Below are 17,434 nucleotides of genomic sequence, written 5' to 3'. Positions count from 1 at the left end.
CCTGCATCAACCTACAGACAGCAGAAGGAGCGCCATCGGCAGCACACTGGTCAGCCTTGCAGCTGCGGACGTCCGGGTCAGGATCAACATGGCCGTGGCTCTGCAGCACCCTGAAACCGAAACCAATGCAGGTTTAGAGTTCACTTGGCCTGTACTGCACACAGGACATGAGGTGCTGCAGTCCTCTGTGCATAAGGCTCCGTCAGTGTTCACTTTCCAGCAAAGCCCACAGCTGCCACGGTTCCATCAGGGGTGGCAAAGTCAGTAGTTGCATTGTGGTTGTAGTTTCCACAGAGACCACACAGTGAACCAGACAGCTCTGGTGCCACTTCCAATTCAAGGTTGTGATGCCAGTCATACTGCAGCATCAGGCCAAAGTCTGTTTCCAAGACAACGGTGGAGCTGCTAGGGTATAAAGGCAGAGAGCCGGCGGCCAGGGCTAGGGGCAGGTTCCTCTTCTGACTATTGATCTGCAAAAGCAACAAGACGGTATGGACACGTACTAGCCACAATCACGGCAAAGTGTTACTATCGACGAAGGTGCGGTAGTAAGAATCCCCCCATGCAGAGCAGATCTTAGACTCTGAAGAGAAGACAGGCTTTCCGTCCTTCTTTACACACAGCCTGTGAGGTCCACAGTGCATCTCCTCACAGGGATCTGCAGATACAAAAACAAAGTAGTCAGTGGTTATGTTGCGTGTACCTACCTGAAGAAACCACATTTTACTTTCTTAATTAAAAAGGTTGAAAAGTAAAATCGTCTACGGAGCCATGATCGCGTCTCTAGTTGTAGTACATATCTTGTTTTTCACACATGGCTGGATAGTTCATGTTAGCGTTAGTCAGGGGAGGGAAAACAAAGTCAGACTCCAAGTTAGAAACTGGCTTTAGGTCAGCAAAGCCGTAAGTGCAGTTGTCAATGTCCTGTTTAGAGCATGTGTAACCTGTTGCGACACCTACAGCCTTCTGAGAGTGAATCCCTGTCCTAGACAGGGTGGCGTTACTCTGGAGCTGAACCCTCTCCAGCGCCTATGTGGAGGATCAGGCTATAGGACATTCCCATGTTAAAACTAAAATGGGGCTAATGAGATGTCTTCAATCTGAAAAAGTTATAAATTGTACAAACACTAGTTGAGGAGAGCAAATTAAAATGTTATGAAACTAATTGTTGGAAAGTTGCATTTGCAGAAAGGTGATTACTTTCACAGCTCACACTGATCACCTGTAAGTAAAACCTACTGTATATGTTTCACACCAAGCTAAGAGCACTGAGCAAGTACTGGAAAACAGATAACACTATCAGGGCATGTGTCAGATTTCACCTGGCTCAGCAGCCAATGAGAGAATTCAGAGCACAGATCCTAGTTCCTGACCTCTGTCTGATGTGCACCTGTGCGCACATTCTCAGGAAGCTCCCATGTTGCCAGGGATCACAACAGTGGAACAAAACATAGCAGTGGTCTAGAATCAACTCAGCACAGCTAGAAGTGTCAACCCGACTTGAGGTGAGTGGTGCTTTCCAGTATAAACTTAGAATATAGCAAGAGCCTTGATTAAAAGATGTCAGATGTAAGGCTAAAATTACATTAAAACTATCCACTTTCAGCACTGTCTTGTATAATTTAGGAGGTGGGACTGTGATGAAACGGCTTTAGTATTTTTTGCATGAGCAAACAAAACTCTGTAATACACAGGTCCGGAGCTAGACTAGTTGATGGTTGACAGTCAACAAGGGGGTTACAGTATAATGCTTAGAGGGATAACCACTACAGAAAAGCTTTGTTTTAATATGGACATTCCCTAAAGCATAGCTTACAGACAAAGGTGCTCTATTAGCAGTATGTTCAATTTAAACCCAAACCTCAGTTACTGCGCTGTCAACAATCCTACATAGCTTAGTTTTAATCAAGACTAATGTGACTAAGACAGGGAGGTGACTATCTAAACTGTAGCTTCAACACTTTACATTTTGCATGTCAAAAGCCATTATAAACTGCCAGACAAGGCACTAATCTGGCATTGCTTGTCAGATGGTTGCAAGCTTCTATTGGAGGACACATGACCACCTGACTAACAATGGGAGAGAGGGGCCTAATTAGGAGTCTACGAAGGTGTCCCCAGCATTACCATGACGTTAAATGGCACTATGCTAAGGGATAGAATATCCACTAACCAGGGGAGGCTGGCACGATATCCAGGGAGGTCAATGTCTTCATTATCTCAAGAACTGAGACACAGGTAGCCCCACCCCACTAACAACACGAAACTATACAAATAGTTACTCAACTGTTGAATTTTGAGTGGCTTAAGGGAGAGGCACCATAGCAGTATGTTGCATGTGTGGATTACATGAGATATTTCATGTAAATGGTCTACCCTGAGTGATGATTCACACCACACATACCTGCCCTTACCCGATTCTGTGCAGTCCCATTTTAAATCCATTCAAGTAATACCTTTTAGATAAGGTATATAGATATAGGGACTTTTTGTTATTAAATAATCAAATAATTGTTAGGGCCCCTATGCTACAAGACTATCTAACAATACATCTCAAATAGCTATGGTATAACTTATTAAGAGAAGGCTTATACAACTCAGTATTGGCGTAATTGGCCTGCATGTCAATCCAAGGCTTGGGCCAAGACCTACAACCTTTGTCTTGCATAATCAAACAAACAGGGGTATTTCACTTGGGTCTTCTGCACACAGAAGTCACATACACAATATATGGAAATTTACAACAGGCAAAGGCTTGCAAAACCATAATAAGAATGTAGTACACCTGGAACAGCAATTAAACTTCATTGTTGGGAACAAAAACAGTTATTTAGTTGGATGAAATTTAAATTGTCGTATTTTTTGTTGAGGAAATACGATGCTAACCCCAAATTCACACACATGATCATCATTATTGAAAATTGAAGCATTTGCACAGGAAGCCCAATTCTGATAGTTATTCCACTAATTTGTATTTTGACCAATCACATCAGATCTTTTAACTTTCAATATACCAATTAGTGAAGAAAAGAAATTGGTCTGCCTGTCTAAACGCAGCCATGGACTGAATTGCAGTTGGTGACTGATCTACAAATCACCTTGCATTATAAATAACTATTCATTATTATTTATAGATCAGTCAGACAGTGACACTTTGCCCACAATGCATCACGGATCTGATTCTCTCAAACACCGGCAAGGTGTTGACAGCTGGCCCTAATTTGCTCAGATTGACAGATGAGTTTGAGCTCATGGAGGGAACAACATGATCACGTCACACTGAAATACCTCAATATGGGGAAGAAGGGCTGTAAAATTGACTTCAATGTTACAACCAAATGATAGAGTTTCATTTCAGAACATTGCAATGGAAAATTCTAACTTTCAGACAACTGCCGAGCTGCATATGTGTCTGTTTATTGTGTAGGCCTAGGGGTACTGTAACATAAGGGAATTTTTCATATCTTCCCTGCAAAACATCCGCACAAGCATGTCAACGACGTATTTAGGGTATTTCTTTCTACTTAACGATGTGATACACCGCCAATGAATTCCCTTTTTGCTTCGAACAAGTTCCTCTGAACTTGGCCCTTGCAGCATCACAGTGCTTCCTGCCACCGGCGCGTGAACATCTTGCAGGTTCATTTTAGTCTCATAATAGCCTATTGTGAAACACAGCCAGTCGCACGGTGCAGAAAGTCAGTGTAGGTGAGTACCTTTTGAGTGGGTGACAGACAGACCCAAATCTATAATATTAATACAACCCTATCATTTATAGACAATGATCTTATAGAGGAGAGTATGGAAGTTTACTATATCAAAATGCTTTATTTAAAATCTTTTGGTGTTATTGAAAAGTATAGTTTAAATGGTCTTGCAATGCCTCTACACAAGTTGAGTAAATGTCAGCTCATGTTCTGTTGGTTGTCTGGGGCTGATATATTAATACAAACATGATCAATTAGTCTACAGTAGCCTCAGTCTTGCCTACATAGGCGACCAGGAAACCTTTGCACAGATTCTGTAATGTGTTGGCTACCTGAACAAGGTGAACATCTTTTTGCATCTTTTATGATCATTTTCATATGAGAGCAAAAACATTGGCGAAAGTTGAAGAAAAGGGTATTATGGATTTCTACCAAGGCTAAATAAGCTTATTGGTATGTGTTTTGTTGTCTTGCCAATATTGCTCTCAGTAGGAACAGAAACCACCCTGTCTGTGCACTGCAGTGCTGTTATTCTGTTATTCTGCATTGCTGCCAAAGCGGAACGATTTTGCCTTTATAACTATCTTCTCAGCCAATTTATGACTAAGATTGGAAATATTTTTTCCAACCACCAGGCAAGCTACTGAACCTAAACGTTCTGTTTGTAAGCTGTCTTAACTGTGTAATTATAATGAATCACAGAAAGTTTTCTCATTCAAATAGTGGCTGGATTGAAACTCTGAAGCAGTTCTTCAGTTTTGGGGTATTTATTCTCAACCACATAGTTGAGGTGATGCTAGTGTTTTTTGAAGTTTGTTTATTAGCAGTCATTAACATTGGACCTATAGGCTGCTTCCTGCCTCACTGCCCTTTATATGATGCACTCCAAATAGTTACAGTAAATAGTTACAGTAAGCTACATTTGCAATTCAAATGTGAAGACCCATAAGGAAGCAGGTTTTTGCCTTTAACCAGTTGTGTTGAAAAGGGCTGTTGCTTCAGACAGATAAGGAGCGATCACAGTCAGGCTTCATGACTTAGCATGAAACACAGACAAGGCAGTCATTCTCTCACTTCCTGTCTTGTACACGTGTGTGTATGTTGTGCCTGTGTGTCTGCAATGTGTTTTTGTGTTTGCATGTGTGTGTCAGCCTTACCTGAAATTTTTCTCAGATCAAACAATTCAGTTTTTAGAGACCTTTAGTTCTACTATACTAACTCAAGTTTCCTCCCAAAGAGTGGTGGAAGCCCACATTGACATCAAATGGTTTAAACTTGGTGGGAGAAGTCTGTACACAGAGCAGCCAAGGCAGAGGATTTTGAACATTTGTTTGAATCGACTGTATTTCTGAGAGGCATGTGAGACCCAGCTATGAAGGTCTAGATTATAAAGAGGCTCGGATGAACATGGAATACTGAAATGCTTCAGTGGGCTTGAAACCTCAGGTTTCAAGCTCACTGAAGGATTTCAAGCTCACTGTCTATGTCAGTGTTAGACTAGATAATTTTCCAGGCAGGATGCAAAGGCCCATACATAAATATACAGGGCTTCTAAAAGTTTCAATTGAAATCACTTGAAGACTTCTTCTCTTAGGGATCAGAGCTAGGTTGAGGAGCCCGCCACACCTTTACAGGTATATGGAAAACACTGGTCTGGTCTAGGTGTAGGGATTAGTCTGCTCATGGTGATAGTGCTGTTGCATTAACAAAACAAAGAATAGCAGTGGCATCTCTCCATCAGATGGCTGTTAGAGATGTTTTGTCTAATTGAATAGCATTAAAGTTCCCCTGAAAAAGACACAGTATAATCCTGTTTAACACTGTTATGCAAGTCAGTGTGCCATAGGCCAATCACATCACATGTACAAAGTACTGTACTTCAGTAATGGTGGTAGAGGCAGTCAGCACAGTGGTCATCATCATGTTAGAATCACTTCCTTAGTCTTGTGACTGTCTCTGTTGTCTGTAGTTCCTTTTGTTGGTCAGACAGACAGACATACAGATGCTCAGACAGACACTCAGGCAGACAGATAGCAAAATCTGGGGCCTTGTTAAAAATGTTCCATTTGGTTCTGGGATGACGATGATGAGGGCATGTGACAATCCTTTTGCAGACATCCTCTCTGTGTACTTTGCCACTGTGGGTTTCATGCTGAAACGACCCATTTCTTAATTTGGTTCACACAGAGAGCAACCCAATGCCACCCTCTTATGTTGCCTGATGCTGAATTGCTTCATGGCAACCTGTGTGCATGCTCTCAATAGCAGGTAATGTGCTCTGACTGTATTGTTTGTGTTTATGTGCGTATTTACCTGCTCCATAATTGCTGTTTGTGGCCTGTTGCCATAGCATAAGGGACATTTGTTGTTTATGAGTTATAGAAAGAGGCTATTTGCATTTAACTCACCTAGATAAACAGCTTCTGTGGAGGGGGCAGTTGACTAAACATTTCAATATGAATATTTTCTCACTGAACAATAGAAAGCAGAGCTACCACATTTTGAAATTGAATGGCAATGAATAACAAATCATCAGGTAGCGTTCACTCTTTCTCTCCCTCTCCCTTTCCCCCTCTCTTGCTCACTTGGTTCGTTCTGTCTGTTATTCTTTTGCTCTCTTTTTATATTTATATCTGTTCTTACTGTGCTGTATGATAAAAGCTTAATCTAGCTTTTCTCTCTCTCTCACTGTATCGCTCTCCCCTCATTTCTCAGCTATCTTGCCACATCAGTGTTTTTTTTTTCACTCATGTCAGCATGACAGCAGTGTGTGTTCGTGAGAGACAGAAATAGTGGCGTTTATTCATCTAGCTGCCTGTATGGGAAAAATTGTATGTTTGTGTGCATTTTTTTGTATTTGTGTGTGTGTGTTGGTTTATGTGGGGGGGTGTTATCATTCAGAATTAAACCCTGTAAATAAGATCAAGATGTTCTCTGGGACGAGCTTAGCCAGTGAGGTATGCTGCTCTGCTCAAAATGCGTGTGCTGGGAAAAAAAACATAAGGGATACAAATGGCAGAAAAACAAAGCCAGTTTACAAAACACCTTTCCATGACAGACTGACCAGACGAATCCAGGTGAAAGCTATGATCCCTTATTGATGTACCTTGTAAAATCAATATCAATCCATATAAATGAAGGGGAAGAGACAGGTTACATAAGGATTTTTAAGCTTTGATACAATTGAGACATAGATTGTGTATGTGTGCCATTCAGATGGTGAATGGGCAAGACAAAAGATTGAAGTGCTTTTGAATGGGTGTGGTAGTAGGTACCAGGCTTACCGGTTTGTTTGTGTGTCAAGGACTGCAGTGCTGCTGGGTTTTTCATGCTCAACAGTTACCTGTGTGTATCAAGAATGGGTCACCACCCAAAGGGAAGCATTGGAGTCCACATGGGCCAACATCCCTGTGGAATGCTTTTGACTCCTTGTAAAATCCATGCCCCAATGAATTGAGACTGTTCTGAGAGAAAAAGGGGGTGCAAGTCAATATCAGGAAGGTGTTCCTAATGTTCTGTACACTAATTGTAGGTTGCAGAAGCAGCTTCCACTTAGTGTTGCACTCTTGATTTAGGATGCATAGATTTATGATAGTCTATGATCTTTGTAGCTCTGTGGCTTATGGGCAGGCCTCTTCTCTCTCCTTTATTGGGAGGCCACTGCTTATGATAAGATGCAAATTGGGGCCTAGTAAAATCCTGCATGGATACCAATGCAAATTCAGTCACCATTCAAATATACAACAATATATTACCCAATTTAGAGAAATAAAACCATTGCGCAGGAGGCGTTTTGATTCTGAGGCAATGGACTGTGTTGATAAATGTTTCCAAATTGGATCAGCTTATTATTTCACCCAAACCATATCTTACTAAACTAGATTGGATACAGAGGGGGATTTTATTTGGGGCTGCTGCTTTGGTTGTTGAGAGATTTACTGCAGCTCTCTGTGAGGCCTGAGCAGAACACAGTACACTGCAGCACACTGGTCTCCCTCTGAAATCAGTCTCTCTCCTGTCATCTGATTAACACCTTAAACTAACATATGTCTCCCTCCATGACACGCTTATTCAAGCCTGGCAATTTAGGAGCCCTGTCCACATATCTCTCCCCGTCTCCCTCTGCGGCCCTCCAGAATGGTGATTTGTTTACCATGGCAGTGTGAAGACATCTGGAGCCAAGGCAACACATTCAAATGAGATTATAGGCCATAGACTCCCGATCCTCAGGCCTTTCTCAAGCATCAAATCCCCTGCTGAACTAGTGAACTGAGATGGAGGAGACTGTTACTCTCCACTCCCTCCCCCGCCACCACTATAGTCCACCTCTCCCTCTTTCTTTTTACTGACTTCACCTCACCATTATGGTTCGGGAGTCTATGGGCCATAATCTCATTTGTACCTGTTGCCTTGACTCTTGATGTCTTCGCACTGCCATGGTAAACAAATGTACGGCAACACTGTCCCAACTGGAAGTTCAACTGGAATTCCGTAACATATTATTGGGGGTAGAGGGCAGTGAGGATAGGGGGTAGGAGGTTGGTGGAAACTCCCCAGGCAGCCTCTCGAAGCCCTGGTGTACAGACTGTCCAATGGCCCAACAATGCAGTTCACCTCCGTTCACTTCCCAGAGCCCTCACATAGTAGTGTAGTCATTAGCTAGAGGAAGCAGGGTCCCTGTACACAATGGGCATCGCTGACAATGAGGGGGAGGGCAGTTGCAGCAGCATTTGCTCCAGTTCTCTAAGGGGGAATTCTCCCACCACTCTACCCCTGGTTCCCTGGTAGAGCAGAGGCTTCTGGGCCCGTGCCAGGGAGCCGTGTTATATTTGAGCACCAAGGCGTCATCCGCCCATTCGGACATCGACTGGGGAAGAGGTCATTCCCAAGCCTGGGCCCGTTTTAAAAATACAGCCAATTGTACTGCGGCTGGCCAGCTGGTTGTCGAGGCTTTGTTTAGCTAGGAACAGCTGTGTTCCACATCTGCGTGTTGGAGAGATGAGCGAATAGAGGAAGAGAACAGACTCTGTTCTGGGCCCGCTGCCACCAGGAAGTAGTGTGAGGTTTCTCAAGAAGGCGGCAGGAAAAAACTCCCACTCGCAGCCAAACAAAATGAATGTAACTGTTGGGCCATCTTCCAAAGTGGAGCTGTCAGAAACGTAAATATTTGTTTAGTTACAAATAACTTTTCAGTGTCTAAACAGAGAGTGACAGAGTTTAATGGCTGACATGATGTAAATGAATTACCTTTACCAATCCTAATGATTTATAATGGCTGGTTAGAACAAAGCACTGTGGCCTTACACACCATTCAAACCATTACACACACAGTACACACAATACACAATACAAAATGTAAAAGTACACCGAGTCACACACGGTCCCACACAGTCCCACACCGTTACCCAGGTGGGAGGGGAAAGTGTTGGAAAGGCAATTCATGCCAGCTGGCTGTGACTGAGTGTTCAGAGAGGGACAGGGTTACTTTCTGCTGAGCGCTGGGAAACACAGTTTACATCCACCCCTACCCCTGAGACAAGATGTACATCGTCCTCTAACATCAGGGCAGTGCTTGTGCCACCTGGATGGAGTTGTCATCATGGTAGTCCGTGTCGTTATTGCAGAAGATAGTGTTCCCAATACCTGTAATTTTCCATTGACTACCTGTGGTTCTGAGGTAAACCTAAATGTTTGAGGAAACAACAGACAGCCTCAACAACAGACTATAGATGACTCTTTCACGCCATCTCACTTTCGCTTTTTCAAATGGGAAGATTTTCATTTTTTACACACATCAATAGCAGAATATTAATGACCGGTGTTTATATCTTGGTTTCTTCTCTTCTCTCCCCTCCAGCATTGGAAGATGTTGCGATTTCTGTTTCTGTGTCTGATTGTGACTCTGCGAGGAGCTGCTGGTACGTATCGCATGTTCTCACCTTCCCACAATGCTCTGGCAGCAGACACTGAGACACCGATGAAGATCTAATCACACAGATCAGCTTTCATTTGTTTTTATGCCCTGTATGTGTTCCACACGACAAATATACAATGTCTCTCTCTGAGTCCTATAGCTTCCAGAGATAGCAGAATATTAAGTGGAAAACTCCTTAGAAGAACCTAGGCTGATACTTAAGTATATTTTGAAGAAAGAATACATACGTATTACATAAACCACAGTTCAACATAAAGAAGATATGAACCTGTGTATGCTACAGTAGTGTTTTACCATCTATCTAAAGGTATAGTTAGTTATTCCCACAAAACTCTGAAACTGGTAATATTACGATGGATACCTTTACCATGAGCTAAATGCCCTAGCCACAGAGGTATAGAGTTCATGAGTGAGTATACCATTGAGTGGATGGCACCTCAATCATTCTGTATATCCCACAGCAGTAGATCATAGGAGAGTAGCTCTGCTCCAGTACAGTGCAGAGATGTAACAAATGACCTTCGTGATGTACAGTAAGATGCTGCTGTGAGTTAATCTGGTCCCATCCTCCCCATCTCTATTCCCATACAGCTTCCTCAGAGGAGGAGAGTGAAGGATCAGCAGATGCAGCAGGTATGGAATACATCTTCATCTGGAAACCAAAGGGGACAAAATCACAAGTAGTATGAAATCAGGAGTATATGAAAAGTGTTTTTTAAAATGTTACAAAAGTGATGATTATGTTTAGGAGTACCGTGATGATCCGATAATGTTCCATGAGTGAACCTTCAAATGAAGCACAGCGATATAACTTCTGGTAATTTTTAAATGTAATACAAGCTACTTTATATTGATGCTGACTTGGCTTTTCCCTCTTCCTCTGTTCTGAATGTCCCACAGAAGTAGATGATGAAGACCTAATCAAGCAAAACTGTGAGTTTAACCCTTTAACTTGCCCCCTGTTAGAAATGTGATGGGCAAGCAGCCGTCAGCAGAGTGAGAGCACACCTCTGTTACACCACCGTTCCCCTCATCATTACCCCCAGAATGGAATCAATTATCTGTTGGGAGAACCCCCCTATGTATCCATCAAGCAGAAGTTAGACTAGACAGACACGTAGAGATCCCCCCCTCCGCCCTGTCAGGGCGCTAATCCACATTGGCATTCTAATTTTCTCTCGGCGTCGCTCGCTGCCACTCTTCATCTTCCCCATGATGTTGCTTTGATATAATTACAGTGCTGTTTAGGACAGGGAGGGCTGTCCCACAGGCAGGCAGGCAAGCCACATCTTCTGCAGAAACACCTTCTCTCAGCCAGGCCAGGAGTGGAGCTGCACTGCTGAAGCCCTCCTTTCTCCCTCTCATCAGAACCAAGGAGTGAATGTTGAATGACTAATGATTGGCTGGGAGTGAAATCGATCCAATCGAAATGATGATCTGTTAAATCTGCCAGTTCTGTTCCTCCTCTGCCACGTTGATCAGACAGTGATAGAATTAGTCCACGAAGTCAGTGAGCAGATGAATGAATGTTTGTTTGTATGTGTCTGTACCGGTGATATCCTTCTGAATGGAAATGGAGGTCGGAGAATAATTTGGTGTGTTGTTGCCTGTTTTAGTGAGCCCAAATCGCAGGCAAGATTCCACGCTTGTCAAACCTGAAACTGATGATACTGTGGACACAAACAAGGCAACAGGAGAAAAAGAAGCGGAAGGTAGGAAAAACTTTGTTTCCAAATTGTTCTACTTTTACATTACGTAGAATTTAAGTAACCTTATTTCTGCATATCAGTAGGCCCATAGGTACCTTCTTACTTGATGAACTGTAATTGAAATGTGCTATAAATCCATTTATAAGTAAATATTTTCGCAAATTCATACTTCTTGGTATGTATGAACATTAGCCACGTCATGCAAAAATAATTGTGTTAATTAAGTTTGTACGTTCATTTTGTCTCAGTGTGTTGCAACCATCAACTCCTTTTGTCGTGTGTTATCTGCTCTCAGATGGATTTACTACCATTGTCATCATCGTAGCCGTGAGTGTGGTGGCACTATCAATCGCAGTGATAGTAGGTAAGGATGAAAAGTCAAGATAAGACTGAGACAATATCAGACCAGATATACAGGCTACGTGACTGGCAGACCTCTTTTCACACCTCACAACACAACACATTACAGGGCCTGTATCTGGCACATTATTACTGATGGTTTGATCAGGGACCAGATGTAGCAACCTTTAGAAAAGTGGTTTGTTGAAGTCATTGAGTTTGCAGGCCTTTGGCTGTTAGGCCCTTGAGTCAGGTACTTGACATGATTTACTCCAGTTCCAGGGTGTCATGTAAGCTCTAATACTAAGCAAATGTGAACTATTCTCCAGCGGCAAGGAGGAAATGGTGACCTTTTCTGTTTGGTTTCAGCCATAGTGCTGGTCCGGCGCCGCATGCACAACCGACCACAAGGGTAAGGCCACACTTCTCCATTCACTCTGTTTGACTGAAAGTCTTACAATATGTTGTGCATATCAGATCTCAGTGTAACCTAGTACCCCTAATTCCTCCGTTGACACCATCGTCCTGATAAAACCATCAGGGCTGCAATTTCTGTCCATGGGGGATTCCATTGAGCAGTTATGGAAATTTAGTTAAATTATCATTTTTAAAGCACGTTGAACTGTAAGTTTGTCTCTCCGTGTTATTCCTCTTGGAGTGTTTACTTTCCCTAAGAGGAACAGGCCTTGAGTGGGCCTTGCGATAATAGAGATAATAGAAATCAGTGTCTCTCAGAGAGATGTTCCACTTAGTCCCCCGCTACCTGCCTGCCTGGCTGGAAGGGAGCGACAGAACCAGTCGAGTGAGTAACAGTCAGTCCATCCACCGCACCGCTGGCTTGGCAACACGCTCCGCTACGGCATCATGCCAGCATCATGTAAAACCAGACAAACTCTTGCTGAGGTTGCGAAACTCAATCAGGAGGGGCAGATCCACCCAGCCGCTGAGCCGTCGAGCCCGTCTGGACTTGTGCTGCAATTACCTGCACAGCCTGAAACCATCCAGCACACTCTACTGCTCTACCTCGCCCCACCCTGTCAACTGTTAACAATAACCCAGAGAGAACGGTCGGCCCTTCATGACCCCTACAGGGCAAGACCCAGCCTGCTCCCAGAGCCCAGAACAGGAATAACATGTCCATAGAAATCTAGAGTATAAAGCACATTGCACAGTGAGCAGTAAATCCCAGCTCTGTCTCTATGGTATGACGACATTATCTGACAACATTCAGAGCACAGAGAACAGCCTGAACCAGTTGAACAGACAGTGAGAGATAGTCATTCTGTTAGTCATTCTCCTGGGGCCTCTGAGGGAGGAAGGGGGGGGCGGTTCTAGCTGAGAGCTCTACCGGTCTCTTTCTCTTTTTTTCTTTCTTTCTCTGAGTCTGTCTTTGGGGTTGTGTAACTGTGCTGAGTGCTGTGGGCTGTGGGCTGGTGTTCTGCAAAGTAATCAGTTTCCTTTGTCCCATGCTAGCTGCTATGTGACCTAGCCAACGATAGAGGTTAGAGAGTTTACCTAGCACGTAGCCACCTCGGCACTATAGATCTGATGATGCAGGCTTAGAAAGAGAAAGGGGTTAAATTCCTCTGCAGGATTAATGCTGGGCTCCTAGGGCTGCAGTCAGCTCTGGCTGTGTTGTGTGTTGAGTGATAGGTGTGCTGAAAAGAGGCTTATTCGCACAGCAACCCCCGGCTTGTTGGATCAACAGGGAGGCTTGCCAGGGCCATAAGTCCCACCTGGGGAGAGGATGTGTGGAGGTAATGCAGTCGCCATGTAGCACACCAAACCCCTGCAGCGCGCTATAAACCGACATGCATTTCCTGGATTCCGACAAACAGGGGTTGTAGCTACCTGCTTTCCATGTGCAAACTCGAACAGGCTGTCTTATGGGAAGGATCTAAAAAATTGTAATCCCCAATTCTCCAAAACGTGTAATGTTTATATACTGTAGTCTGGACATCCAATGTTTCTGTAAAATGATGTATCCCCGTAAACTTATAACAAGGAAATAAATATCACTGACGTATACTTTTTTAAATATTTTATAGTAGTGAATTAATCATATTTCAGATGTGTAAAGTCCCACAGAGTTTTTTGGATTGGTATAATGCATTTCCCCCTCTTCTCTTCTCTCCTGTCCTTTCTTTAGGATCTACACAGTGCCCGCAGAACAGGGAATGAAAGGAACGGTCTAACCACAGGATGAGCTCCAGTCCCATTGGACACCTGCAGGGGAGGACCAATGAACTGAGCTCTACAACATACTGCCCTTTGACCCAGGAAGGGTACACTTTCCACCCCAGCCTGCTCTTACTGAACCATTCCCTACTGCTCTCCTCTCTGAGACCATCTGTTACTGTGTCATGGGTCCCCTCCAAAGGAAACTTAGTTTCCTTTATTTGGTCTCTTGTTTGTTTCTGTCCCACATATCCCAAAGTATGTGTGTATATTTAAAAGGGCATTCTGCAGTTGCTGCTTTTGTCCAATGTTATATTTTACAAGAAAAACAAATATCCCGCTAGAAGTCATTTGCAATTGTTCCGACAGGTTTCTCCGCTCCGTCGTGAAACTAAACTGTATTCAGAGATGATTTGGTGCATTCAGAACAGGCTTTTTTGAATGATAAAAGCGAGTTTAATCCACCCTAAACCAGTCCAGTCCTCACTAAATTTCCCTGTTCAGCTCTGTGACATATCCTGTCCTTGGCCTATTAGTGACAACAGCCAATACAGTTGAAAGATAAAGCTTGTTCTCCTATCTTCTCAACCTATGAAGGGAAAAAAAGGAAAAGAAATGGGTGGAAAAAGCCAGAGGTCTGAGATGGAATTAATCAACCTTTGTGAATGATGATGTTTTCTTTTCAACATCTCCCTTCTCTTTTTCTTTTTGAAATGCTTCCTTTCAAAACGTCAACCACATCACTGATTGTAGATAGCTCTTGGATGGCTGAGGAATGTCTGATTTTAATGGTTTATAGTGCTGGGATGGGGGTATGGTGGGGAGAAATTGAGAGGATAGTGCAGGGGTAGTGGGGTGAGTGGGGAAATACCCACGATGCCCATGTTTCATTCATACTGAGTATAAGGCCACTCCACCATTGCTCCCTGGCTCTCTTTTCATTTAAATGGAAATCAATCGTGCCCCGTGAACAAAAGCTTTAGGGCCGAGGTGCTGGCTGGCTTATTTCTTACTCTGCATTACAGAGAAAGGACTTTTTTTGGCAGTGGTCAGAGGAGAGGGGGAGTTGGACATGATGTGCTTTGGCATGACAGGGCTATTCATTTGTTGCGTTATCATGAGGGAACAAGGGTTGTTGTGAGTGTGTGCGAATTACACCCAAGATCAAGTAGTGTTGAAATCACTGGGTCTGTCAAAACAGCGTGCGCACTGTCTTTCTCCACTCAACCTTACCGCTGTGATGTCATCAGCTGGGGATGGGCTTGGCTGGGTTCCAGACTGTACAGAAACACCTGTGTTATTAGTGTCTCCATCACATTTTGTTTTCTCTGGATCACTCAATCAGAATTGTCCCAATCTGTTTAAGTTGATGAAATTCAAATAGTAAACCGATTCTAAATGCATACAGTGTGGTATGTGTGTGTCTGCACTCTGCAGGTGTTTGCGTTTGGGGAGATTGTGTATGTGGGGTTTGTGTTTGGGGAGATTGTGTATGTGGGGTTTGTGTTTGGGGAGATTGTGTATGTGGGGTTTGATTGAAGCATCACAACTAGCCCAGTAAGCCTGAGATGTCATCTAGCTCTGACAGCATTTCAAATGGAGTATAATTTGGCATACAGTAAAAGAACAAAACAACTTTCACTTTCTGTTTGTTTACTGACCACAGTCACATTCAAGAAAGCCTTTTTCCCGTACTCAGAAATACCCTCAGAAATACCCTTCACCTACAAAGTAGACGTTGTGGTTACCAGTCAGCGACTAGTCTCACTATAAGATGAGGTTTGCATAGAACAGTTTTTCTTGTTTGCGATACAAAGTACATCTAAGAACAATTCAAGCAAGCATGTTGAATAAGCCATGAACCAAACAAAGTGCAAAAATCCAAAAATAATTGGTTTGACCTGTGTAATGCTCTGTACATTCAGCTACACTCGCACATCTCCATGGCATTATGCTCCTTCAAAGCCACTTCATCTGTTGCATTGCTATTGTGAATGCATCAAAACTGATTGTCCTCCATTTATTTCTTCCAGGCCTTATGTTGAAAAGGGTATGAAAAGGTCAAATATTGGAAAGAATATTGTATTTTCAAAAGAGCTCCATGGGCTTTTTCAGCTGTGCAAAAGTTTCTCAAGGCCCATTTTTCATCTAATCCTTAAAAAAAAAATTGTCAAGAGAAAGCATTACCGAGTTCAGCCAATCCCTGACACTGTCAGACAGGGATCTCCAAGAGCCCTTACCTATTACACAAAAGTCCTTACACCACCCCCTCTCCAAAAAAAACAATCTGGTTAGGGTTTAGATTTGTCATTTTTACAACAATGTTTCAGGATTGTGCATTCTGTCTTTTGATGAAAATAGGAAAATGATGCGTCCTCTGCACAGCAATACGTAATGCAAATGTATACAAAAAAAATATTTTAGCTTTGTGTATTATTATATTGTTTTTATGAGATGTCCTATTGTAAAGTCAATATTCAAATGATAATTTAGTCTTAATTTTTAAGCACACGTTTTCATCAGTACTCATAATCAATGCTGATAAACCCTGTACATTCTGATGTTTGCTCAGGATCATTAACTGTTTGTAACGTACAGCAGCGATGTGTTTATACAATACTCTATATCTCATCCATTCCTATGTCTATGAATCTGAGTGTGTTTTAGAATAACTAGACCTGCACTAAAGGTGTAATCTTGCTGTTCTACTTGTACTGTAGGTTTCCACAGCCCACACATTCTCCAATCATTCAATTTGGACTAGCATTACTCATGTTCTGTATATGGCTCTTCTATATTATGGATTATGACTATTTTTACATGTGTTCTGCTATGCTTTGTCTCGGCGTGAATGCTTCACAATATGCCATATGGACACAGAGCTGGTACACTATGTGGCATAATCCAGAGTTTTGCTCATTTAAATTGTAAATTGTACAATGAAAAGCCACTAAGAAGCTTAAAATAACTTTCTACTAAAACATTTTGTCAGTCTGTTTTCTGAGTAAAGAACATGCTGGAACTACTGTCCATCTGTTTTCTCTGTGAGTTATACAATACAGGAAAGGGAAGCAAACATGTTTTATTTTTACATCCTGATAGCTTTAGGGGTATTTTGAAGATTAACAGATAATGGAATGTTTTTTTAGGACCATTTTATTCACTGGCTTGTATGAGGCTCGGCCGTTTCTGAGGTGATTTTTAAAATGTTCATAGAAACAGCTTGGCTAGAGTTGAGCAGGCTGTTCGATAGAGGTGGAAACAAACCTAATATCAAACGTGACTCATCTTGTCATTATCCAGCCATACGCAAAATTCATTTTCATTTCAAAGTTGAATTCGGTATGGAAGTAACATTTAACATAGAGTAACAGGAAAATAATGTCCCTATTCTTCACTTGTCAGTGTGACTCATTTTTCCATTGTTTATTCTGGAGTTTTTTTTAAATTTTCTCTTCACCTCTCTGTTCTAAGGACAATCATGGTGTGGCCAGTAACACTATGCTTCTTGAAAGTCCAATATCTTGAAAACTTGACTGCTGACATGCAAAACATTTTGGACAAAA

General features: G+C 42.5%; 1 protein-coding gene across 2 annotated transcripts; it reads left to right on the top strand.

The window, feature by feature from the left end:
* Positions 1-1,367: 1,367 nt before the first annotated feature.
* On the top strand, positions 1,368-14,335 carry LOC106577773 (uncharacterized). Of its 2 annotated transcripts, none has more exons than XM_014156111.3 (8): positions 1,368-1,505; positions 9,565-9,625; positions 10,234-10,275; positions 10,543-10,575; positions 11,259-11,354; positions 11,647-11,715; positions 12,060-12,102; positions 13,840-14,335. In XM_014156111.3, the coding sequence occupies exons 2-8, from the start codon at positions 9,574-9,576 to the stop codon at positions 13,883-13,885; spliced, it is 381 nt and encodes a 126-aa protein (XP_014011586.2). In that variant the 5' UTR covers positions 1,368-1,505; positions 9,565-9,573; the 3' UTR covers positions 13,886-14,335. The 2 variants fall into 2 exon arrangements, with proteins under 2 accessions (XP_014011586.2, XP_014011592.2); XM_014156117.3 differs by lacking the exon at positions 1,368-1,505 and adding an exon at positions 3,567-3,708.
* The last annotated feature ends 3,099 nt before the right edge of the window (positions 14,336-17,434 follow it).

Source organism: Salmo salar, chromosome 02 (assembly GCF_965601325.2).
Source record: "Salmo salar chromosome 02, fSalSal1, whole genome shotgun sequence".
Taxonomy (NCBI): domain Eukaryota; kingdom Metazoa; phylum Chordata; class Actinopteri; order Salmoniformes; family Salmonidae; genus Salmo; species Salmo salar.
This window is presented reverse-complemented; position numbering and strand designations above follow the sequence as displayed.